At 46.8% G+C, this 24,992-nt stretch overlaps 1 protein-coding gene and 3 non-coding genes across 4 annotated transcripts in view; 3 read left to right on the top strand and 1 right to left on the bottom strand.

Moving 5' to 3' along the window:
- LOC115384271 (ribonuclease inhibitor-like) overlaps nucleotides 1-23,078 on the top strand; it is a 29,398-nt gene extending 6,320 nt beyond the window's left edge. The window contains exons 3-7 of the mRNA XM_030086602.1: nucleotides 2,987-3,160; nucleotides 8,485-8,662; nucleotides 10,073-10,082; nucleotides 22,985-23,007; nucleotides 23,064-23,078. Coding sequence (XP_029942462.1) covers nucleotides 2,987-3,160; nucleotides 8,485-8,662; nucleotides 10,073-10,082; nucleotides 22,985-23,007; nucleotides 23,064-23,078 — 400 coding nt within the window. The remainder of the gene's footprint in view (nucleotides 1-2,986; nucleotides 3,161-8,484; nucleotides 8,663-10,072; nucleotides 10,083-22,984; nucleotides 23,008-23,063) is intronic.
- On the top strand, nucleotides 14,134-14,205 carry trnaa-ugc (transfer RNA alanine (anticodon UGC)). The gene has a single exon. It is a non-coding gene; the product is annotated as a tRNA-Ala (tRNA).
- trnap-cgg (transfer RNA proline (anticodon CGG)) lies at nucleotides 16,511-16,582 on the bottom strand. The gene has a single exon. It is a non-coding gene; the product is annotated as a tRNA-Pro (tRNA).
- Nucleotides 19,987-20,058, top strand: trnaa-agc (transfer RNA alanine (anticodon AGC)). Its single transcript has one exon. It is a non-coding gene; the product is annotated as a tRNA-Ala (tRNA).
- Nucleotides 23,079-24,992: the final 1,914 nt, after the last annotated feature.

The following is a 24,992-nucleotide window of genomic DNA, read 5'->3' as shown; positions in this document are numbered from 1 at the left end:
GGTTATCTCCGGGTTCATTTTAGTTAACTCCTACTCCTGGTTCACTGGAGACACAACATGTTGGTTATTTGCTCGGGCAGATCCCTCAGACTGACTTTCAGAGACCAGGTGAGTCGTGTTGGTCTACTTCAGCCTCACCAGTAACTCCCTCCTGTGGCCCCGCCCCCTTACGTCACGGGGTCCCGAAGCTAGCTAGCTTCGCAGCTATAAACAATGCTCACACTGTTCAGTAATCAAGTGACTGACAATCAATATGGATCACAGTGATGTTTATTGAAAGAGGCAGTATGTACATGAGTGCTGTAGCCATGCCAGGCCAAAAATACCAGCTTGTAATGACTTGTGACCATCTGTCTGCACGCCTCCACCGGTGTGTGAATGTGTGTGTGAATGGGTGAATGTGATAATGCAGTTTTAAGCGCGTTGGTCTCTGCTAATGCAGATGAAAAAGCGCTATATAAGTGTAGTCCATTTACCATTTCATGTCAAGATGTGACCGAGGTGTAGCCCCGCCCCCTCGGTGACGTGTCAGGACCCCAATGCTACTGTTTCAATCATGCTAATATGAATGCGCGCAGCAGCACAAGCAGCTGGGTGTTTTGAAACTTTAGTGTAAATGTAGTGGAACGGCATTCACCAAGACAGCTATAGGCTTCAGTCGGCTTTTTCCACATCTGCTGTTGCTAGCAGTAACAACGGATGCTAGAGGCATTCGGTCACCAGACATAGTTGATATGGAACACCAGACATGGCCGTGATGTGGGCTGTAATTGACTGTTAAATATGGTCAGCACATTGTCTGATATCAGGCCGCCGTGCCAGATTTTAAATGATAACAATAGAAGATTTGTGTGATCCATTGTAAGAGCTCCATGCAGCTCCTGCTGCTTTCAGGGGCACTTCGTAAACATGTCTCAGTCAGCTGTTAGCTTAGCTGTTAGCCACCGACGAAGTAGCTGGCTTTGAACGATTCCTTCATGCTCCAACATCAGTTGACATTTCAACTCCTGAGATGGCGGAAAGAAAATTTAAACGCTGAATTTCTGGGACAGAACGGGAAAATTATTATTATTGACGCACAGTTCAGTTCTGAGAGGAAGTATCTGAGCGGCATAGTGGCGGCTTGGAGAGAATGAGGAAAACATTGTTCTGGTAGGTTTAATTTCTGGGCTTAGCGTGGCTGTTTACTGTTCTGCTTGTTGTTTTATCTTCATTTTGTTGTTCAAGGATCATTGTGTTGCGCTCAGGAGTAAAGGAGCCGTAGTTGACAGTCACAAAAAAACCCAAACAAACACTGGCCCAACGCCAAATCAAGTTGTGGACCCCTGCCCTATATCAATAATGATAATGGTAAATAATTGCCAGAACATTTATACCATGGTTGCTATTTGAAATAAGTCCCACGGCATGGTATGTGGGCATTTGCATGTTGTTTTCAGCACGTGTTTTCTTTTTCTTTTCTTTGTTTTTTTTCCCAGCACTGTTTTGTGTATGCGTTCCGGTACCTTATGATTTACAGGTTAAGCACTGAGTAAGGATATTTTACTCTTGGTTAGTCAAAAGACTTGCCTGTTGGTGATGTGACTCCTGTCGGGTAGACCGGTACTGAATCTGTCATGAAGGCTGGTCAGGGCGGCCCACAACACATCCGGGTTTATGCAGATAGCCTGAAAGTTTTGATGCGCTGTGAAACAGGGGAGCTCTATGGTAAAGTAGAGACAGCAACCATCCCCATTTGTCATTTTTGTGTTAATTATGTTACTCGTGACGAGGTAAAGTAAACAAGTAGCCTACCATGAACAGCGACAGAAAGGAAATGGAGCTATTTGCAGCAGACGCTCTCCATCTCGGTCGCCGTTGGGAGGCAGCATCCACAAAGGCACCAGCGGCTGTGACCGACTCTGTCTTCCTCTTGATAGCTACCATTTTATTGATATCTCCATTGTTACTTTCATTTTCATCCTCGCTCTGCATTTGGTTTCGTGTTGGTTCGAATTGAAAGGGTTGAGCGCTCATGCTTATAAAGCTGTGAACAGATCACTCCTAAAAACACTGCTGAGAGGTGAAACAACTTTGTGACGTCACTACCCAGAATGCTTTGCAACGAGCACAACAATGGCAGCCGACATGTGAAATAAACTTTGTTAAAATATAGATAACTGAATATATTAAAAAAAAAATATTCATAAATATGTTACTGACAGCAAGCGACATAGAGCAAATTTATCATTGTAGTCGGGGTTCATTTTAAGAAATATCAGAATCGAGACTGTTGATTCAACACAGAATGACTTTTCAAAATAAGAGACGTCTGAGGCCTGACCTGCAAACAGGCGCCAACCTTCGCTCATAAAACATGAAGATAATGCGGAAGTGCAAAAAAACTGTAATTCCGGAGAAATTCGAGCAGGGGGCGATAATGCTGGTTTCAAAAAGAGCCTCGGTCTCATTGGAACCCATTCAAAAATGCCGATTTTCAGAGTGCAAATAAACATATAAAGCCCCCGGTTTCAGAACATATTTTGGTCTCTATCACGAGTTTCTATAACCGTGCTGCTTCACCAGACTCTGATTTTCACATAAATCATCTGTTGATTTTATATTACGAGTTAAAGTTTTGCATAAATTGCCCTATCACAGCGCCACCTCTGTCCACGTAATGAGGTCACGTGATGGGCTGGCCCAATCACATTTACATCCGGTTTCAAATATTCAATGTGGAGATGTCCTGCTGGACTCGCTTGTAGTCTTCAGAACGGCGGTTGAGAACTCTATGGGTGACGTCACGAAAGGTCCGTCCATTTATTATTTACTGTCTATGCCTGCAAACTCAAAATAGAGAACACCTGCGAACTCAGTGTTCTCTCCTCCAGGTCAACATGAAGTCAAAGTCAAACCAGAGCAGAAGAAGTGAAGCTCTGATGTCCAACAGTCCATCAAAGTGTCCTCTCTCATAACGTCCTGTCCTCTCTGGGTCTCATTACAGTCTTTCTGGCTGTGGACTCTCTGATCCTCACTGTGAAGTGATCTCCTCAGCTCTGACCTCTGACCCCTCCCATCTGAAACATCTGGACCTGAGTGGGAACAAGCTGGAGGATTCCTCAGTGAAGATTGTGTGTTCTGGACTGGAGAGTCCAAACTGTAACCTGGAGACTCTGAGGTCAGTTCACTGTCTGAAGGGAGAATCTGTTGGAGGCAAAGGACTGAGAGGAGATCAGGAGGATTCCAGATGTAGTTTGGACAGAGAGTGGACTGAGCTCTGCAGCATGTTGATGAGAGCTCTTCTCCTCCTGGAGGCTTCAGCTGTTTGGACTTTACATTTCTAAACTCTTCCAGTGTGAACCTTCTTCAGCTCTCAGTCACTTCAACATCAAACTCTGTCCTCTAATCTCACTTCTTTCTCTCTTTATTCAGGTTGGAGGACTGCAGGTTGTCAGAGATCAGCTGTTCTTCTGTGGCCTCAGCTCTGAAGTCCAACCCCTCCCTCCAGAAACATCTGGAACATTTGGACCTGAGCTGGAACCCTCTGCAGGATTCAGGAGTTTCTCAGCTGTGTGGTTTTCTGCAGAGTCCACTCTGTGGTCTGCAGACTCTGAGGTCAGACTCCATGTTTGAGTGTGTTTCAGTAAAGTAGTGTTGACACTAAAGGTCAGACATCAGGCTGATCTGAGAGTGATCCACACTGAGGATCTCCAGGAGAAACGGAGCTTCTTCTCTGCTCTTTAGTCCTGTGACTGTGGCAGAGCCGTGCGCAGCTCCACATTTCAAAGCTTGCTAGAAGAAGAAAGGAGCTGCAGTGGATCATTGACTGTGAACCTCTGACACGCTCCATGTTGACCTTCAGCTTTCAAAGCAGCGTAGCGGCTGGGCTCTTCACTCCTCCATGGCAGAACTAAACAGCTGACTGAGCTTCACAGGGTTCCAGTGTGGATTGGAGGATGAAGAGTTGTGAAAGTGTCCAGTCAGTCCAGTGAGGTCTGGATGGGATGTGGTTTCAGAGTTCAGTCAGAGGAGGAGGAGAGTGAACAGGCTGCAGAGCTTCTACCAGACCATGTGGGGGCAGCACTTGTTCTCAGGCTCCTGGCCTTGATTGGGAGCTCGCCATCAGGAATATGATCTCATTGCAGAACACCTGGCTGCACGGACCAAACTATTCCACTGAGAAAGTTCAAGTCAGCATGAAGCTTAGTTAACGCCAAGCTAACAGCTGAAAGACAAATGGCTTTGCAGTACATTCACACCATGTTAATGGGCATGTCAGCATATCAGCATATCAGCACGTTAGCTCATTATTGCATTAGAACTTTAGCTTAAAATAAGCATGTCAACACAATAGCATGCCAATGTGAGCTTTTCAGGTCATTAGTATTTTAGTACGTTCGTATAAGTGTGTCAGCACATTAGCATGTTAGCATCAGCATGTCGAACATTAGCATGTTAGCATCAGTGTGTTGGAATAAGAGCGTTTCCTGCCAAGTCTTTGCCCTCATGTTCTCCTGCCAAGTCACCTGCCTGCTCCTCATTTTCTCCTGCCTCCCTTGTTACCGCCCTAATGGGTTGCACCTGTCCTAGCCTCTATATAAGCCCTACTCTCCTGGGGTGTCTTGTTGGTTCCTTTTGGGTTTGTCCGCATGCTCAGCTTGTGTGTCCTGCACTGCCTCAGCTCATTCTCGAATCCTGTATTCCCGAATCCTGCGTTCCTCAATCCTGCGTTCCTGTATCCCTGCATTCCTGTTACCTGCAATAAATGATTTTGAACTCCGCCTGGCTGCCTGCACTTGGGTCCATCCATCCCACACCCATGACAGAAGGAACCAACTAACACTGGACCCAGCGGTCAGTGAGTCTTTTGAAGACGCGTGCCTCCTGTATAAGCCTTCAGCTCGTCAATGGTGGTGCTCCACCCACCCCCGGATCGTCTGCCTCTGGCCCCCACCAGCAAAGCTGCTCGCCTCCGAACTGTGTGCCTCTGGCCCCCGCCGGTGAAGAAGCTTGCCCCGGAGCTCCCTCTGTTTGACGACATCCCGGAGCTCCCGGTGTTTTGCCTCTTCCTCACAGCATAGCTCGTCCCCGGATCGTGTGCCAACCGTAAGCACCGCTCTCCACTCCTGGATGGTCTTTGGGGAGGGACGAGTTTTGTTCCTGTTCCTGTTGCTGCTAGTGTACAGTCCTGTCCCCGTCCTGGTGCTGCTAGTGTGCAGTCTTGTCCCCGTTCCTGTCCTGTCCTGCTGTTGCTAGTGTGCAGTTCTGGTCCCATTCCTGTTGCTGCTAGTGTGCAGTTCTGGTCCCATTCCTGTTGCTTCTAGTGTGCAGTCCTGGTCCCGTTCATGTTGCTGCTAGTGTGCAGTCCTGGTCCCATTCTTGTCCTGTCCTGTTGCTGCTCGTGTGCAATCCTGGTCCCGTTCCTGTCCTGTCCTGTTGCTGCTAGGTGCAGTCCTGGTCCCGTTCCTGTCCTGTCCTGTTGCTGCTTGGTGCAGTCCTGGTCCCGTTCCTGTCCTGTCCTGTTGCTGCTTGGTGCAGTCCTGGTCCCGTTCATGTTGCTGCTAGTGTGCAGTCCTGGTCCCATTCTTGTCCTGTCCTGTTGCTGCTAGTGTGCAGTCCTGGTCGCGCTCCTGTCCTGTCCTGTTGCTGCTAGTGTGCAGTTCTGGTCCCGTTCCTGTCCTGTCTAGTTGCTGCTAGTGTGCAGTTCTGTCCCAGTTTATGTCCTGTTGCTGCTAGGTGCAGTCATGGTGCCGTTCCTGTCCTCTCCTGTTGCTGCTAGTGTGCAGTTCTGGTCCCGTTCCTGTCCTGTTGCTGCTTGATGCAGTTCTGTCCCTGTTCCCGTCCTGTTGTAAACTGGCAAAAGCCATCTTGATATGTGCAGCAACGAATTGCTTCACAAGTCAATCTGGGATTTCACTCGGCAAATCCGTTAGGGGAAGGAGGGACTTGCTGTAGAACTCTTTGCATTCATTGAATAGAAGGACACAGTGCACCTGCTTCACCATGTTTGGTTTCAGCCAATCATCGCAAAGGAAAAAAAATGACGTCGACAGCATGCACTCGGCAAGTGAATATCAACAATCACTCCCACAGTGGATAGAAAGTGAGATTCGTGACAAGATGTCGAGTGATTTTTGCCGTTCATGTAGCGAAAATCTGTGCTAGTCATGCTAATATTATTAGCAGTCTATTGCTTCCTGCTTTCATCAAATATTCATGCCCCACCCTAAACGACACGATTGGTCCGAAGGAAAAAATCCGAGCCCGAGCACATGAGCGTGAGCGGTACAAGATGGATTCTTGTGGTGTTTGTGAACAAATACCGTGAGAAATCAGCTCGCCAGCAAGGTTAGTCCTGTTGCTGCAAAGTGTAGTTCTGTTCCCGTTCCTGTCCTGTTGCTGCTTGGTGCAGTTCCGTCCCGTCCCTGTCCTATTTCTGTCTGCTAGGTGCAGTTCTGTCCCGTCCCAGTCCTGTTTCTGTCTGCAAGGTGCAAGTCCGTCCCGTCCCTGTACTGTTTCCTTCTGCTAGGTGCAGTTCCGTCCTTGTTCCCTTCCCCGTCTGAGTCTGTCTGGTTTCCGCCCCGTCCTGTCTGCCCCCCTCCTTTGCCCAGGATGGTTGCCTCGTTGTGTGCCAGGAGGCGCACATTGGGAGAGGGGTACTGTCACGCCCTGTGCCTCTGCGGCCATGTGGGGGCGCTCGGGTCCTGTTTTGTGTTTGTCTGCCCTCATGTTCTCCTGTCAAGTCACCTGCCTGCTCCTCATGTGCTCTGCCTCCCTTGTTACCGCGCTAATGGGTTGCAACTGTCCTGGCCTCTATATAAGTCCTTCTCTCCTGGTGTGTCTTGTTGGTTCCTTGTGGGTCTGTCCGCGTGCTCTGCTTGTGTGTCCTGGCCTGCCTCAGCTCTGCTCAGCTCATTCCCAAATCCTGCGTTCCCGAATCCTGCGTTCCTGGATCCCTACGTCCTTGTTACCCGCAATAAATGAGTTTGAACTCCGCCTGGCTGCCTGTGTGTGGGTCCTTCCATCCCACACCCGTGACAACTTTAGTACATTGGAATTGGCATGTCAGCAAGTTAGCATGAGCATGTCAACATGTTGGCATTAAGATTAGCATGTCTGTACATTAGCATGTTAGCATGAACATGTCAGTATATTAACATGGGCTGTGTCCGAATGTCCGCACAATGTCCCTATATAGGGCACTACATAGTGAAGACGCCATTTGTAGGGCTGTTCGAATGTTCAGATAGCAAAAAAGAAGGGCACTAGAAATCTCCCACAATGCATCTCAAAAAGTAGTGAGCATCGATGGTCCCGAGATGGCTCAATATTACCCATCGTGCATTGTGAATCTCCAGCAAAATGACGGAAGATCAGCAGCGTGAGCCGGGAATAATTTAATATAGATTTGTTGTGTATGACGAGATGTTATTAACCCTCAGTAGATACCACTGGCACCGATGAGACACTGTGGCAGGCAAATGAATGACATATATTCTTCAATGATTAGAAAGATGACAAGATATTAAAATGCAGAAAAAGAGCACATAAGAAAAAAAAAATACGTCTGGTTACCATGATACCAGCCGTGGGTCACGTGATCAGCGCTGAGGGAAAAAGTAGGGAGCAGCATGTCCGAATCACCAACGGATTCAGGGACTATAAAGTCCACTATGTAGTCCAGCACTATATAGTTATTGAGGGGTTAGGGCATAGTGTGGACATTCAGACACAGAGATGTTAGTGCATTAGCATAATGAGAGGAATGAAGCTCAGCAGCTCATGAAGAGCCTTGGCTGATTGGAGGCTCTCAAGTCACATGATCATGTCATGTGACATGGTGTGTTTGAGGGCCTCCTGAAAGTAGGAAAAACACTGGGCCACTATAACCCTGGTTCCATGTGTGAGAGCTCTTCTCCTCCTGGAGGCTTCAGCTGTTTGGACTTTACATTTCTAAACTCTTCCAGTCTGAACCTTCTTCAGCTCTCAGTCACTTCAACATCAAATTCTGTCCTCTAATCTCCCGTCTTTCTTTATTCAGGTTGGAGGACTGCAGTTTGTCAGAGATCAGCTGTTCTTCTCTGGCCTCAGCTCTGAAGTCCAACCCCTCCCTCCAGAAACATCTGGAACATCTGGACCTGAGCTTTAACCCTCTGCAGGATTCAGGAGTTTCTCAGCTGTGTGGTTTTCTGCAGAGTCCACTCTGTGGTCTGCAGACTCTGAGGTCAGTTGACTGTCTGTTCCTGTTGTAGAAGGAGAAATGTTTGTCAGCAGCTGTGATCTGAGACTCTGATCCTGCAGTGAGAGAGTGGACTGAGCTCAGCAGCAGCTGACTGCTGTGTGTGGACATGAGGAGGAGTGTGAATGTTGTGTGTGATGAAGATCCACAACAACAGAACAGCTCATTGATCAGGACTCAGTAATGTGGAGCTGCTCATTTCTCCACCAATACATCTGATTGGTTCCTCCTCATTGATTCTGCTGCTTTCTCTCTTTATTCAGGTTGAGGGACTGCAGGTTGTCAAAGATCAGCTGTTCTTCTCTGGCCTCAGCTCTGAAGTCCAACCCCTCCCACCTGAAGGAGCTAGACCTGGATTACAACCATCTGCGGTCTCCAGATGTGCAGCAGCTGGTTGCTCTCCAGCAGAGTCCAGACTGCAGCCTGCAGACTCTGAGGTCAGTAGATGGTTGGAGTGAGTCCATGCTGCTTTCAGCAGGTTTGGACTAAACACAGTCAGTGTGAGAACAAAGATCCAGTGTTTGACTCTCAGTGAGGCTGTGAGAGGAGAACGCTGAGCAGCTTCAGGATTGGACAGCAGAGGACACACAGTCAGCCAATCAATTGACCTCTGCTATGGGAACATAAAGGACGCATATAAAGTATACAAAAAAACACCAGTTAGTACTGCAGACCATAACACTTCTCCGTCTAATCCCTGCCTACCACACTAAACTGCAGAGAGAGGGAGTGGCCAAGAAGTTGGTTAAAAGGTGGGATGAGGATGCAGTTGAGACTCTACAGGGCTGCTTTGAATGCACAAATTGGGATGTGCTCACTGTGGGGAGCAGCCTTGAGGAAGCCACTGACACAGTTACCCACTATATTACCTTCTGTGAGGAAATGATTGTCCCTAAAAAGACTGTAAAGGTATTTCCTAACAACCAGCCATGGATTACTAAAGCCCGGAAAAAAACACTTTATGAAAAGAAAATAGCATTCAACTCAGGAAACAGAATCAAGTTGAAATTAATCCAAAATAGACTGAATAGAGAAATAAAAACAGCCAAAGGGGCATATAAGGAGAGGGTTGAGAAACCTTTTCGGGAAGGTAATGCCAAGGACGCCTGGCAAGGCATTAAAACACTAGCTGGCCTTCCCATAAACTCAGCATCATTAAATACAGGAACGAGGGACCCTGTCAACATGGCAGACAACCTTAATCAGTTTTACTGCAGGTTTGACCAGTCCGACAACACGCAGGAGAGGAAGGAGCTAATAGCTGAGCTCACCCCAATGACATCCACCATTGAAAACCTGGAGCTGCAACAGGTGGAGGTAGATCTCGTGCTGACAAGGACTCAACCAAACAAGGCACCAGGACCTGACCAAATCTGTGACAGGCTGCTGAAGCCCTGCTGTAGTCAGCTGGCTTGTAATTTCTGCCATCTCTTTAACCGCTCCCTCTCTGAACACACAATCCCATCTCTCTGGAAATCCTCCACTGTCTGTCCAGTACCCAAAAACAGCAATCCCACCTGCAATAATGACTTTCGGCCAGTAGCACTAACATCTCTGGTAATGAAAGGCTTCGAGAGGCTTCTTTTTTCCCCAGCTCCAAGATGAAGTCAGCATACATGCTGATCCCCTTCAGTTTGCTTATAAACACCATCGGGGTGTGGAGGATGCAGTACTGACACTGCTGCACGGCACATACACTCTCCAGAAGCCCACGTCTGTCATCAGACTGCTGTTTGTGGATTTCTCAAGCGCCTTCAATACTGTGCAACCTCATCTGATGGGTCGTAAGTTACTCAAGATGGACGTCAACCCACATCTGATACTCTGGACCCTTTCTCTCGTGACCAACAGACAACAGAGAGTAAGGGTTAATGGTCACCTCAGCTCACCCAGGACTGTTTCCACCGGAGCCCCACAAGGATCTTTCCTCTCACCTGTCCTGTACACTCTGTATACCAGCAACTGCAGTAGCACCAACCCGGACATAACATTTATCAAATATTCTGATGACACTGTGATCATGGACACGACTAACACACCAGGACAACTACAGCATGAGATAGACATTTTCTCAGAGTGGTGCAGGCGGAACTGTCTTGATCTTAATCCTCTAAAAACCAAGGAAATGGTTGTCGACCTACAGAAAAACCCCACCATCATCCCCTCTCTGTCAGTCAACAACCAGGTGATAGAGAGGGTCGAGTCATTCAAATACCTCGGGACAATAATCAATCAGAGACTCACCTTCCATCTAAACAGTGAAACCATCTTCTTCAAATGTCAGCAGCGACTATTTTTCCTCAGAAAGCTTCGCAGGCTCCAGGTTCACCAGTCAGTCCTGACAGCTTTCTGCAAACGCTTCATTGAATCTGTCATCACCTTCAATATATCAGCCTGGTTTGGTTCACTGTCCAATATCCATCGCAGCCCACTCAACGAAATCATAACATTGAGCAGTAAAATAATCGGGCTGGAGCAGGATTCGCTCACCAACATTTACAACAGACGGGTTAAACTGAAAGGCACACATATAGCCTCTGATACCACGCACACACTGCACAGCCACTACAACCTGCTGCCCTCAGGCAAGAGATGCAGATCACTGACATTCAGGACTAAGAGAGCCATGTCCAGTTTCACACCCACAACCATCCGGCTCATGAGTGCCTGACCTGTAATCTGCACTCTGTAATTTTGCACTTTGCACGTCTGGAATAGGCTCAAGAAAGCCTGTTCTATATACAGTATGTTTGTATGAGTTTTTGACCATGATATTTTCTATTGTGCTGGTATAACAACTGATGGTAGATTGTGGGTATTCGTGTGCATGAGGGCTGACTGTTTTGAATGCATGTTGTTTTGTACATGCACTAATGCTCTGCACAAATGAAGTTTCTAACGAATAAATAAAGTTCTTTGAATTGAATTAAATCAGAGGAGCCAGGCTTGTTGTGTTGGTCTGACAGTGGTGGTCCTTCATGAGCTCTGAGCTGCTGACTGCTGCTCTGAACAGGACTGAAGTCGTCACTGCTTCACACACTCTGACCACCACCTCTCGTCTCTCTGCAGCTGGGAGACGAACATCTTGTGGGACTGAGTGACAGAGGAAGCAGCAGAAGAGCTGCTGAGTGTCAGTGGTGCAGTGTGAAGAGCTGTGAGAGTCCAGCATGGAACCATGGAGCATCAGTAGATCTTCAGCGTTCAGCCCTGCTGCTCTCCCTCATTTCACCATCCTGAAGGAGATTTATCCAAAGAACCACTCAGAAAACGTTTTCAGATCAACAACATCTGCTGCTTCTGTGAGACTGGTGCAGAAACAACTGTCCAGATGTTCTTCTCATGCTCTCAGATACAATCTGCTTTGATTTTCAAAGTGATTCCAGACTAAATCTCTTCATTTCTGAGTCATGTGACAGAAAACAGGAGAACTTTTGGACTGACTGCAGAAGAAAAATGATGAATTGTTCAGTCATGTAATTCTCTGCTTGGTGAAGTTTTTCATTCCTCTCAATCACATTTTAAAGTCAATCCTCAACTTTCAATGATTTCTAATTGTTTAGCAGCTCAGTAAAAATGATCAAACTACTAAGACACAGATCTTAGACACAATCTTTGAAACAGTCCAGATTCATTTGTCCTCTTTGTTCATAAAAACTCTATTTTGATCAATATTTAGTGAAGCTGGTTTCTTGTTTCTTCTGTTTTCTTCTCATCTTCTCTGAAGCTTAAATTCCTGATTGAAGTCTTGATGTCAGCTGATAGTCAGAGAACTCTTTTCCTGTTTGAGAGCTTTGTTTCATTGGTTTAGAAGGAAACACAGAGAATTCCCTCCTGACTGGATTGATTTGGGAACATGTTCAATGTTTGTTCTAATAAAGTCTGTTGAACTATTTCTTGTTCCGTCCTCTTTCTCGGAGCAGTGAGTGAAGAAGTCAGCATCTCCCTCCGCTCTCTCCAGCTCTCCTCCTCCGACTCTTCCACTGCAGCTGTTGTTGTCCTCAGCTGTTTCTCTAGATTCAATCCCCGGGCATTGCAGAGCAGCAGCAGACACTGTCCTCCCCCAGGAGGACTCCCCCCTCCCCCATGTTGTTCACCGTCCCTCTCTCCTTGGCATTCTGGAGTGTCTGGATCTCCATCCAGTGTTTGGTGACACACAGCAGGACTTTTCCACAGAGTGGCCGTTCCCCTGGCTCTGAGGCTTTTCTAATGTCTGCAAGGAAAGAAAGTCACTGAATCCTGAAACATCACTGATGTTAAAGCTGCAGCAGCTTCACCTGTTCAGCTGAAAAGCAGAATTTTAATGTCCAAGTAGTGACTGATGTGTAACAGACACTCTACAAAGAGACTGTTAAACTTCATATTTCAGCTTCAGACACATTAAACTCGGACTTTGTTCACAGATCCAGACTGTTTAGACTCTAACAGACTGACTGACAGTGAAACTACGTCTCATCAGGATCATGTCATTTATCCTCATTTTGAGAAAAAACATCCAGACCAGAATTTTCACACTGCCTGAGTTCAGCTGGGAGCCAGAGAGAGAAGTGGAGCCCCGGCCTTGGATTGGTCTTCCCCTTATAGACAGTCCCATCAGCCTCCGTCCAATCCGTGGCCAGCCTGAACCTCCTGCTTCACACAGAACATGAGCAGAGAACCCTGACGCAGGAGGGAGGGGGAACACAGAGATACAGAGAGGAGGGGGCAGATACACAAACACCCTTTAAAAAGATATGGGGTCATAACAGGACATACGGCTCAGACCTGCGGGGTATTTAAATGATAACATCGGGTATTTCAATACATTAAGTAAACCTCTTGCATCCACTGGGTCCAGGTTGTCTCATCAGATCAATGTATAACAGCGACTGATGTTCAACCCCCTCTGCAGGCTTTCCTCTGCCTCTGCAGCAGCAGCAGCTGTCAGCCAGAGAGCAGATAAAGCAGGAGATCCCAGCAGAGGAGGATCAGGAGCATCTGGAGCCATGGAGCTCTTTGTGGACAAACTTCTCTATTTTAATGCAATGAAATGAAGTGAAGAACTCTTCCTGCTTCACTGAGCTCCACAAACCTCCATCCTTCACCGAGGAGTGGCTCATCGGAGCATCAGGACGGCTGGCCGTGTCCCTGTGTTGGACACACTGGACAGCAGCCATGAAGGATCAGTCCACAGCTTGCTGAGGAAGCAGGACATGTTGCAGTGTGTGGATCAGGATCACTGGGTTCTACTGCCAGATGTATTTTACAGTGACTGATTGGTCAGTCAGCAACATTCACCCTTACTGGACTCACCGTCCACCAGATACACCCCCTCCTCCTGGAGCCCAGCCAGGCTCTCCAACCACACCTGGGTACCCGCTCTAAGCACAAACTAAACCCTCTGAACCCCCACCCCATGTCCAGACCCCTGGTACTCCAAAGTCTCCACACTATCATGATTCTTCCACTCATGAGCTTTCTTTTACTGTAAAATGTGTTTTCATAATAAAAGACAAAACAGTTTAACATCATAGATGTCATGATGAAATTCAGTCTCCTGGTTATTGTGCAGACAGTAACCCTGCTGTCACTTTCCAAATGTAGTAACTGACTGATGATGTTTGAAGCCAGGACCTCCTGTTGATGAGCCAGGCTCTCTGAGCAGCTGAGCCACAGCGCCTCCTTCAGCATGGTTTTAGTGCTGCACTACCTGGCTGTCAGATGGACCATCAACCATCAAACCCCCATGAACAGAAAACACCTGACCTGGACCAGTGATGGATCCACTTCCATCAATACTGACCTCCAGCAACCAGCCACACTCCACAGTCCAGACTGTCCTGCTGAGAGAGGAACAGGCTTCTCAGGAGTTTTCCTCCTGGACTCACTGAGCTGATTCACTTCAGTCACAATCAGCAGAAGAGTTGGAGGAAACAGGGGATGTAGCTCAGCGGTAGAGCTCCTGCTTTGCATGTAGGAGGTCCTGGGTTCAATCCCCAGCATCTCCAGACTTTATGTCTAACATCAATATCATCAGGCAAATGAATAGAGGCTGAATGTTAAAATCCATCTCTAAACAAAGAGCTCTGAACATCTCAGAGGATCCTTCCAGCCAAATCGAACATAGAACTGCTGCCAGCGAAACTGTTGGGGAAATCCTTCTGTTGTTGCCATAAAGAATTTCTGAAAAAAAATCATATTTCCCTCAACAAATCAATGTAGAAGTTGTTGAAATTCCTTCTCCTTGTCTTCTCTGCCATGACTGAGAGTAAAACTCCAGCGATCAGCAGCTTATTGAGATCAAATCTTCCTGAGGTACTGTGACCATTCATGGTAGAAAGTGTGTGTGTGGAGGGTGATATGAGGTGAATCCACCTGCACAGCCTTCCAGCTGGACTGGATTTATAAAGGGAAAGAGCTGCATGGTTTATAAATCAGATGCTGTTTCTGCTTTTGGTGCTGGTAGACTTTTAGTGTGGATCCTCCACAGTGTGTGATCAACGAGGCCCCTGGCCTGCAGAGTCCAACATCTGGTTCTTCCTCCTCTGAGTGAGCAGCATGGAGCCGGAGCTCCTTCAGCAGCTGTGTCACGTTGGTAAAGCCAGGTGTGGCTTCGTTCAGCAGTCTGAACCTGTGCTGACGCTACGGGGTTTCCCTCCACGTCACTGGGGGCCGGTCGCTCCTCCACCAACCAGATCATCACTCTGAATCTGAGGAGGGTTTCCACAGTCGTTACCCTCACTTTTAACTGGAATATATCAAACTAATCACATTATTTTCCTCTGGTGGACAGACTTCTTCTTTGACCAAACCTGAAAGCAAAAATGAAAGGGATCCTGGTTGATGACTGAAGGTTCAATCCATTTGTAGGAGAGGGTGACGATAACTGAAGGGCTTGGCCGGGAATTGAACCCAGGACCTCTCACACCCGAAGTGAGAATCATCCTCCCAGACCAACGATCCAACTCGCAGGTCATCATAAACCAGGCAGGTGATGAAGCCTCCTGACAGCCTGGACAGTCTTCAGGTCGCTGCCTGAGTGTGTTTCCTCAGCTGGTCCTCGCTGAGCGTCCTCAGGTCCTCCTCTGTCCTCTCTCTGTCTCGTCCAATCAGGAGGGAGGCTTTCCTTCAGCTTTTCTGTCATTGTGCTCAGGTCTATCAAACATCTGGTCCGCGGGCCAAACCAGGGACTCCAGAGGCTCCAGTCCGGCCGGTGAGATGACTGAGCAGAGAGTTGAGTCATTGTTGCATTTTCAGCTGCAGCAGGATTGAAAGAGACGTTTCACTGGACGCTGCTCCAGGATACAAAGTTTAAACTGACATGATGTTGAAGCTGAACTGATTCTGAAGATATTACATTTTCATGCAGCTCTTCTATTTATTCACACTAAAACATTTGGATTTGTGGATGTTTGTTCATCACTCTGTTGTCATTTCTCTGCTCTGACCTCCTCCAGTTTCTCTCTCAACTAAAATCACTTTGACAGCTGATTAAACTCTACAAACACATTTTTAATGCATCCCACTTTTTTCACCATTTTTCTGGAGAATTCACATGTTGATTTTGTGGTTATAAAAGTACCTGTGTTGCAGTTTGTCAGTGACTTTGATCCAGAATTGTTTCTGTGGTAAAACTTAATATATCAGGTTTACATTGTATTTTGTCATTTTGAGAAAAAAAATCTCATATAAGAATTTTGGGGCATGTGACTCAGACCTGCTGGGTATTAAATGATAACATCAGAGTATTTCAATACAATATGATGGATTATGAAGCTAAAATCTAAATGATAAAGTCCAAACTGGTCCCCGATCAAAGAGTGAGTGTAGAAAAGAGTTTCCTCCAGTGTTGCAGCGTCACTCAGCCATGACTCCTGCTGGGCCGCTGTGCTGCTGAGTCCCTCACATCCTAAATGAAACCACTGGAGGACTCAGCTCTGCTTCTCTCCAGGAACCATGTCCTCCAGCTCTTCTGTCTGACAACACTGTTTTGGTCTGCTGCCTGAAAATAAGGCCGTTTACACTGCAGAGGCTTCAAGAGGAAACACTAAACTTTCACTGTGTTTTGGTGTCTGTTTACACCACAACAGAGCTGGAGACACTGAAAACACTACTTTTTAGAAACTGCTCCCAGGTGGAACTTTCTGAGAGCTCTCAGGCTCCGTCTCCTTGTTGACAGTGGAAATGCTGCTGCTGGTCATGAACATGAGATCAGACAAACCTCCAACACAAAGTCAGAGAAGCTTCTGGAGTTTAATTCAAGATGGATGATGGTTGAGAGCCACTTTTTGGAGAGTGCAATCATAATTCTAAGGGCTCGTCCGGGAATTGAACCCGGGACCTCTCACACCCGAAGGGAGAATCATACTCCTAAACCAACGAGCCCACATGCTGCTGCATTAAAAAGATTCAACTGATTGTCATAAATCAGCCAGGTGATCAAGACTCCTGACAACATCCTGACTGAAGGAAATGAAAACATCAGTCATTAATGTCTTGAATAATGGTCAGTTTGACCTCAACCACTTCAAAAAGTCCTCCTGGACATAACTGAGCCCTAAGTGAGCCCAACAGCATGCTGGGAGAGCTGAAGAAGCCGCAGTCCTGGGGACAGAGTTCCAGCAGGAGACCAGTTCACCTTCACTCAGCCACGTCTCTGTCAGGAGCATCACATCCTGCTCATGGGAGTAAAAGAAGTCACAGAGGAAGAATCTCTCAATGTCAACAGAACCTCAGAGACTTCTCATACTTGACAAAATCAGGACAAAGCACAGCATTTCACCAGGGCTGGAGTTTTGACCACAGTTACTTGAAAGCACGATAACTCCCTGCACAGAGAATCTGTTGGGATAGGAACCCACTGAAAAATACCCCCTTATAGCACCTGGACAGGGACTTGAACCCTCGACCCTCAGATTAAAAGTGTGATGCTCTGCCATCTGAGTGACCCAGGCCCAGAAGTAAATCAGACGATGTACAAGAAGCACTGTCATGGAAAAAAATGTTTTTCAGCTTTTATTGACATTTAACAGAAAGTGTCATGTCCAGAATGATTCACACTCTTCTCAATAATCAATAGTAAAAACTTAATTAGCTATTACACTGATCAGCCTCTTCCTATAACTACTGAGCAGCTTCTTCATGTCTCCACTGGGATTTCTGACCATTTGGTTTCAGCAGTGAACTCTTGATTTAATGTCCTTCATTTTGTCCTGATAAATGTCCCTTCTAAAGAGGGACGCCTGTCTCCGGAGGACACTACTGCTTGGATTTTAGGGTGTCCCCTCATTAGAGGAGAAACTGTGTTAGCACTGAAGTTCCCTCTGCCACTTGTGTGGCAGCATTTTGGGTCTCAGTCAGAACTGATAGAACTGTCAGAGATTAGTCCTGAACACCGTGACTAACAGGAGCTCTGTGCTCTCTGCACTGATAGAGGAGGACTCTGGTTACAGTTTTACTTCTAGTGTTTGCACTTTAAAAAAAGAAACATTTAATTTCATTTGTGGAAAGAAGTTCATGCTCATGCTCATTCTTCAGACATGCATGGATGTACATGATAAAACATCTCAAAATGCAACTTTATTGTTTTGTGACTGTTACATGAAAAAGTCTGTTTTTCCAGTCATGTATTTTATCATTATGAAGTGGAAATCTCGTCTCTTGATGGTAAACCCAATATTGTGTCTCATCTTGTGAGCTGAATGTCTTGCCACAGCCCAAGAGATGAAAAATAAATCAATCTAGTAATTGTCCTCTGGGCTGGGCCTGTCCTGACAGACAGGTTGGACTTTATTCCCACCTGGACAGTTTGGTATTGAGGTCAGCTGCCAGCCGAGAGCTGAGATCATGATCAGGATGTTTGAGACGTTAATGTGTGAGTGCTGTTCTCTCTGGAACATGTTGGGACGTTTACATTTCAGCAGTAGCTACATCTTACAAGCTTGGCGCACACGTCACAACGGCCTGATCTTCAGTTGATATTGTTCCCTTTACTCACCATGACAACAGTGGAAATAAAAGTTCAGCCCCAACAAACCCCTTTGACATGATTTTATCATGTCACAAAAGTAAGTGTGTGTGTGTGTGTGTGTGTGTGTGTGTGTGTGTGTGTGTGTGTGTGTGTGTGTGTGTTCTTGTACATACCCAAAAGTAAGGACCAAAATTCATTTTTCACCACAGAGTGAGGACATTTTTGCCGATCCCCACTTTTCAAAAGGTCTTTTTTGGCCTTTTTGAGGGTTAAGACTTGGATTTGATTCCAGCCAAGGACGCCACTTAAATAGGGACAGGGGAGAGCAGCTGAACCTCATCTTGCTGATGAGCTGGAACCACGCCTCCGAAAACCCGCTCCAGCACCGCCCACCTGAAAATCAAACAAACAGCCTCCCTACGAGGAGGCCGAGGGGCTCCTACAAAGAGAGCGTATATGAAGAGGGCAGAGGACGTCAAATTAACAAGGCTTAGGCTCGGGCACTGTGGGTTAGCCAGTGGGTTGATGCTAATAGGGAAACATCCGGATGGGAAATGTACTCACTGTGAGTGCTTAGAGACTGTGAGCCATGTCTTAATGGTATGTCCAGCATACACAGACCAGAGGAGAATATTATTTATAAATCTGGAAAAATTGGGTCTGAAAGCATTTTCTCCTTCTGCAATACTGGGTGAGGGATTGAGGGACAGGGAAATTGCACGGGCAGTAGTTCTTTTTCTTATGTTAACGGGTCTGTATAATAGGATTTAGATCCCAGAAGGTGAAGATGTAATTTGCGGGATTCACTGGGGGTGGCAGCAATGCACCAATGTTGTGCACAGTCTGCCGGAAGGAAGAAGAAGAAGAAGAAGAAGAAGGCCGAGGGGCTGGCCGTGACACAAATGGACTCATTATCAAAGATCTGCAGAGGAACACAAAGCTGAGCCCTGAGTGTGACCCTTGACCCCCAGCTGTGGTCTGGGTGGAAGCTGGAAATGTAAATCTCTGCTGTGCTTCAGTCTGCTGCAGTCTGGAGGAACAGGAAGCTGGTTGGAGCAAAATGACTGGAGAGAAAAGAGTCTTTCCCAGAAGATCTCTGAGCTCCAACACTGATGGATCAACAGCTTCTGGAGCTCAGCTCATCTCAACAATCTATATAGTGTTGAGGAAATATAGGCCAAGTGTCTTTTACCAGTCAACTGTCTCTGTGGCGCAATCGGTCAGCGCACTCAGCTGTTAAGTGAAAGGTTGGTGGTTTGAGTCCACCCAGGGACGGTGGACCTTCTCCTTCTTGGAAAAATCAGTGTTTAACAACCTTTTACCTTTCATGGGGATGAAGTTTATCAACATGACCTCACGTGAAACTTTGCTCAAGGAGGCAAGAAGCAATGGCCGACAACAACAAAGAGAACTCCTCTGCTGTGAAATCCCTTCAACATTAGATTATGTTCAAACTTTCTGGGTTGAAGCCCGGAGCAGAATGTTAGGAAACTGAGGTCTCAGTCAGAAAGGAGTGTTTTACTGATCCAGACAGTTTGTTTAAATGAGGCAGTATTCTCATTATAAAGAGCTGTTCGAGTTTTCTCATTAAAATTCACAGTAACAACAGTCCAGCTTGGTGGTCTGTCCATACGAATGTCCAATCCTCCCATTGTTAACAGTGAACCCAGAGCCTTCCACCAATACACACCTACAGCAACCAGACACACAACACAATCAAAGTTTTGACAGTGAATGGTGAAGATCTGCTTCTCAGGAGTTTTCCTCGCTGGCTTTATGAGCTGATTCAGTTAAAGAACAAATCCAGCAATACACTACAGGGGATGTAGCTCAGTGGTAGAGCGCATGCTTAGCATGTATGAGGTCCTGGGATCAATCCCCAGCATCTCCAAGCTTTATGTCAGTTTATGACTGTAAAACATCAGCAGAGGAACTCACTCCAGCTCAACATCAACTCTTCCAGCTCTCCACTGACAGTCATTCAGCAGCAGAGCTCTGGAGAAGATCAGTCTTCATTCTGGTTCTCAGGAAGCATGAACCCAGGTCAACAATGACTTCAGTCTGGACACTGGGGGACAGTCCACCCACAGCCTTCAGTCTGGACACTGGGGGACAGTCCACCCACAGCCTTCAGTCTGGACACTGGGGGACAGTCCACCCACAGCCTTCAGTCTGGACACTGGGGGACAGTCCACCCACAGCCGGTCTTCACCCAGCAGCAAATAGTTAATGATCTCTGGAGCTCTGCAGATACAGAGGCCTGGAAAATGACACAGGTTTAGTGATGTTGGCTAAAAACTTCCTCATCACAATGTAAAGACTCCTGAGGACACTTTAAAACAGCTCCAAAAGAGGACTGGAGCGGGACTTTAAAGAGCTTTCAGGCCTCGGCTTCATTCATTTTCTTTAAAGAGGATATTTCTGTCTGGGCTGAACTCGCCATTAGATCAGGCAGTTGTAAAGTTTCTTCTTCCCCCAACCTCTCAGTATGAACAGTGACCAGGTGGGGGCAGCATTCCGCTGATCCAGCGTCCAGCCTGCCGGAAGTCAGTAGAAGAAGAAGCTGCAGCTGCAGTTGATGCCAGTCCTGGTCTGACACGTGCTGGTCCAACAAGGATCCAGACTCAGTAAAGGTCCAACTCTTTAAACTTTGTGTTCAGTGCGGTTAAAGTGAGTTTTCCAGGAAGCTCCGGATTGATTCCTGTCGGTTTTTAACATCTGCTTTTAGCAGCAGCAGAGACGCTACAGGAAGTGGGGCACCAGTTAACACGGAGACCAGTTAATCCGAAACCCCCGCGAGCAGCGTCCTGCTGCCAGAGGAAGAAAGTGAAGCTCTTGGATTGGAGGAGAAAATAAGTCCTGATAAGGTGGAAATATTGCTGGAAGCTGCTGGAGAAGCTGAACCACAGCCACGGAGCTGCAGCTCCTTCAAAGCCACGTTTCTGGAGGATTTCCGGTGAGCTAGCTGCATGCTAACAGCTAATTAGCACGTGTTGACCTTGAGAATGAAAGCAGTGACCTGGTGAAGCTGTTTCCAGCCTTAAATCAGGCTGCAGGGAGTTTAAAGTGAAGCAGTGTTGTATATTTAGTGTGTTGATGCTGCTGCTGGCCTCAGTAAACTGCTTTATCAGGATCTACAGACTAGATTCAGTCAGGATGAAGAGAAATGTGAAGAAATGCTGTTAAAATGTGAAATGGTTTGATATGAGCTTCATATGTTGGTGTGGAGAGAAATGTGAGAGTTACTGGTTACCTGGTTCCTGTCTTCTTCTGATCAGCAGCTCTCATTTTGTCTGGAGGATCAGGTCTGGGTCCTCTGTCCAGATCAGAGTTCTGTGGGTTTCACACACCATCCAGTCCAGGAGTTTTTAAAGGAGGATGAGTTTTTCCTGTTGAGCAGCAGTTCACTCATCCTGCATCAGAGCTACTAGATCCAGGAGCCTCTTCTTCTGGAGAAACTTTTGATTTAGTTCTCAGTCCAAACAAAGTGAGACATTTCAGCTGAGAACAAGTTGGAACAAAGGTAAATCCTTCAGCAGATCCTTTGCAGGTGATGATCAGCAGCTCTTTGGCTTCTACTCTACAGCTGTCTTGTAGTTTTCTTCTCTGAAAGGTTTTTCTTCCAAAAAGCAGCTGATCAACATGTTGAGGAGACAAAACTCTGCTCTGAAGGCACAGTGTCTCCTGGTGCTGAATCCAGGCTCAGAGGGTCCACTGGGACCAGGTTTAGCCAGGAGGGAGACTCCAGCAGCCTCCCTCCAGGACCAGAGATGCTGAGCTGATAGACTTGGCAGCCTCAGTGTGGGCCAGCTCTCTGGAAGTCTGGACAGTCCGGCTGGGTCCACAGTGAAGGAGGCACCAGAGATCCTCAAGGGCCGGAGACTTTTAGAAAGCAGGACATCATCTGACATGACAGAGAACACAATATTTTAATATTTCAGACGGAAATCTCTGGTTTGTTCACTCCTAACACTGATCAGCTGATTGTTAATGAACTCATTCACTGCTCTCTAACACTGAATCAAACACAATCCATGTTTGAAGAACAGAGTTCTTCATTTGCCAGTCGTGGTCAATATGATGGCAGGTCACAGTTCCAGAGGCTTCTGCTGTACAGGACGTCCCTCTGTCTGCAGGACACATGAAGCAGCAGAGAAAACCGTCTCATAAACAATACATACAAAATACATCTTATTGTCGCTGTTGTCGGGAGGCAGTGATCAGTCCAGATGCACGTGGAGCAGCCAGGGCTGCCTGAACCAAGGTGTAGGCCCCTGGACTAGCTGAGGCTTGGAGGAACTCCAACCCCCCCCCCCCCACCCCCCCCACCCCCCCCCCCCACCCCCCCCCCCCCCCACCCCCTCACTCAGCCGCCCGTCCAAAGAACAAAAAAATAGACACCAAAACATGTACATGTACCAAAACTTTAAATGTTGAACAGCCAATTTCTCATGAGAACTCAGAAGTAGGAAGTCACAGTTTCAGCACCATGAAGAAAAAGAAGAAGAGCCCTCAGTTCCAGCATGAAGGAGGGAGATGATCAAATTGGCCTAAAAAAAAAAAAATAGGATAGGTTGCATAAGCTGATAACTATCACACAATAAACTGCTGTATGTTACCTTAGAAAGGCCTTCTTCTGGCCTTTTTAGTGGAGAATTCTTCTATGATGTCCTTAAAATCCAGGCCTGGCAGAATGTCATTCTGGACTGACATCAAGGAAAGATGGCCGAGTCTCTCTTGGTGCATGGATGATCTCAGGCGGGATTTCACCATTGAGAGCTTGGAAAATGAGCGCTCCCCTGCAGCATTGGTCACAGGCAGAGTGAGATATAAACCAAGGGCAACGTCCACATCAGGGAGTACTGTCTGGAGTCGTCTCGTCCTCATGTCTTTCAGAAGGTCCGAGGCTGATGTGCTGCTGTCTGAGAGTGTTTGCACAAACTGTTGAAAATGTGCCACTTCATCAACAAAGTCTTCTGACAGATCAGTTTTCTACTTCTTGTAAAGACTGGTAGCTGCTGTGTTGAGGTTTTCAGAGGAAATTGGTTTCAAATGATTCAGGAATCCAAAGGTTTCACACAGGCCTTTGTAAGATTCATGTCTCTGATCCAGTTCGGACACAAGACGGTCAATAATGGAGACGTAAACAGATATGAGGAACCGCTGTTGTCCAGGGAGCTGCACCTCTGCTTCTGCTGGATCATCAGCTCTGTGCTTTCTTTTTCTTTTGCGTTGGCGTTGTGTATCTGCTCTGGACCCAGAAGACACAGTGGGGGACATATTTTTTCCAGCTGCCTCAAACTGATCAAATTGATCTTGCAGTCCAAATACATATCCTCTCAAAGATTTGACCAGATCTACAGCATTGCAAAAATCCAAGTTGACAGCCTGAAGAGCAACACTCACATTATTAAATCTCTGCTAAATGTCCCAAAAATTGCACAAAATTGCCATCTCCAGTCTGTCCATCTTCCTGCACAAAGCCCTCGCCTCTCCTCTGGTGTTTATGTTGACAGTATCATCCTCTGCCATTTGTTGAAGGCTTTTTTCAATACTGCCATACTTGCGGCATCGTGCTTTGGTGGCATCAGCATGTGCAGACCATCTTGTGTCAGACAATGTTTTCAAAGTGTCAGTTCGACTGCTCTCATTAGGTTGAACCCCGCCTTGATTGTTTGCCAACTTGATGTACTTTTGGACACAAAGTTAAAAAGAGTTTGTACAAAAGTAAAAACTCCTCAGTTTCTTCACAACAGTTTCCACTGTTTCCACCCACTAGATTCAGTGTCTGCGCTGCACATGGCCCCCACTCAGCAAGAGGGGGGATTTCCCTCAAGCGTGCTTGCTCGCCTTTGTAGATGCCAGACATGTCGCTTGCGTTGTCACAGCATTGTCCTCTACAGTTACTGATGTGAATTCCCGTCTCCTCCAAAACGCTTGTCAAACACTGGAAAAGGTTTTCACCGGTGTGACTCAATATCGGCAAAAACTTTACAAATCGCTCCTCAGCAGCTCCGTCTGGTGACACATATCTCAATATGCTGGTCAGTGTGTGAAACATCAGGGTGGAGTCAACACTAATGGAACAATATTTTGCCATTTTGACTTTTCCAATAATCTCAGTGAGAACTTGTTTTCCCATTAGTTCAATAAATTCTTCTCAAATGTTTAAAGAGAGATAAGAGGGAGTTCCTCCTCCTGCATCGCCATACTTGTCAATATGGGACTTCAAAAAGGGATCAAACTCGCTGATGAGCTCCATACAACCCAAATCGTTCCCATTGTTTGCTTCCCCAAGTCTGTGGCTGCTCCCTCTGAAAGCCAGTCCTCGCTCAGACACAAACTTGACAACCAACACAACTCCTTGAAGCACATCAGTCCAGTCCTGGCATTCCTGATGAAACTGCCTCTTCAGCTCTGAATCCACCACTCCGTGTTCAGCTGATGGATTAATAGAAGCAGTCATGGCCGATCTGTGCATTTCACTGTTTTCATGCTCGCTGATTCTCATCTTTGCATGTTGCCAGTCTGAAAATCCTGGACTTGAAAAGGAAGACCTGCCTCTGTTTTGCCCCCCAAATAGTTTGAACACAAAGCAAAATATATTTCCACTTTGTGGAGAGCAGCACAACCGTTCTCTAAGTACATTTTCCCCGCTGACAAGTTTCCGCTGGAAAAACGCTTCATTAAAAAAAAGCTTCTGTTGTTTCTGCTGGCGAGCTGAAGCCGACAGATCACCGTCCTTATTTTGGCGTCGTGCTGGTCCTATTTCAGCCCAATGCGCTCGTACCTTTTCATCTGCTGTGGTGTGTTGTCCCCATGGAG

This window comes from Salarias fasciatus (assembly GCF_902148845.1).
Source record: "Salarias fasciatus chromosome 23 unlocalized genomic scaffold, fSalaFa1.1 super_scaffold_20, whole genome shotgun sequence".
NCBI lineage: Eukaryota > Metazoa > Chordata > Actinopteri > Blenniiformes > Blenniidae > Salarias > Salarias fasciatus.
This window is presented reverse-complemented; position numbering and strand designations above follow the sequence as displayed.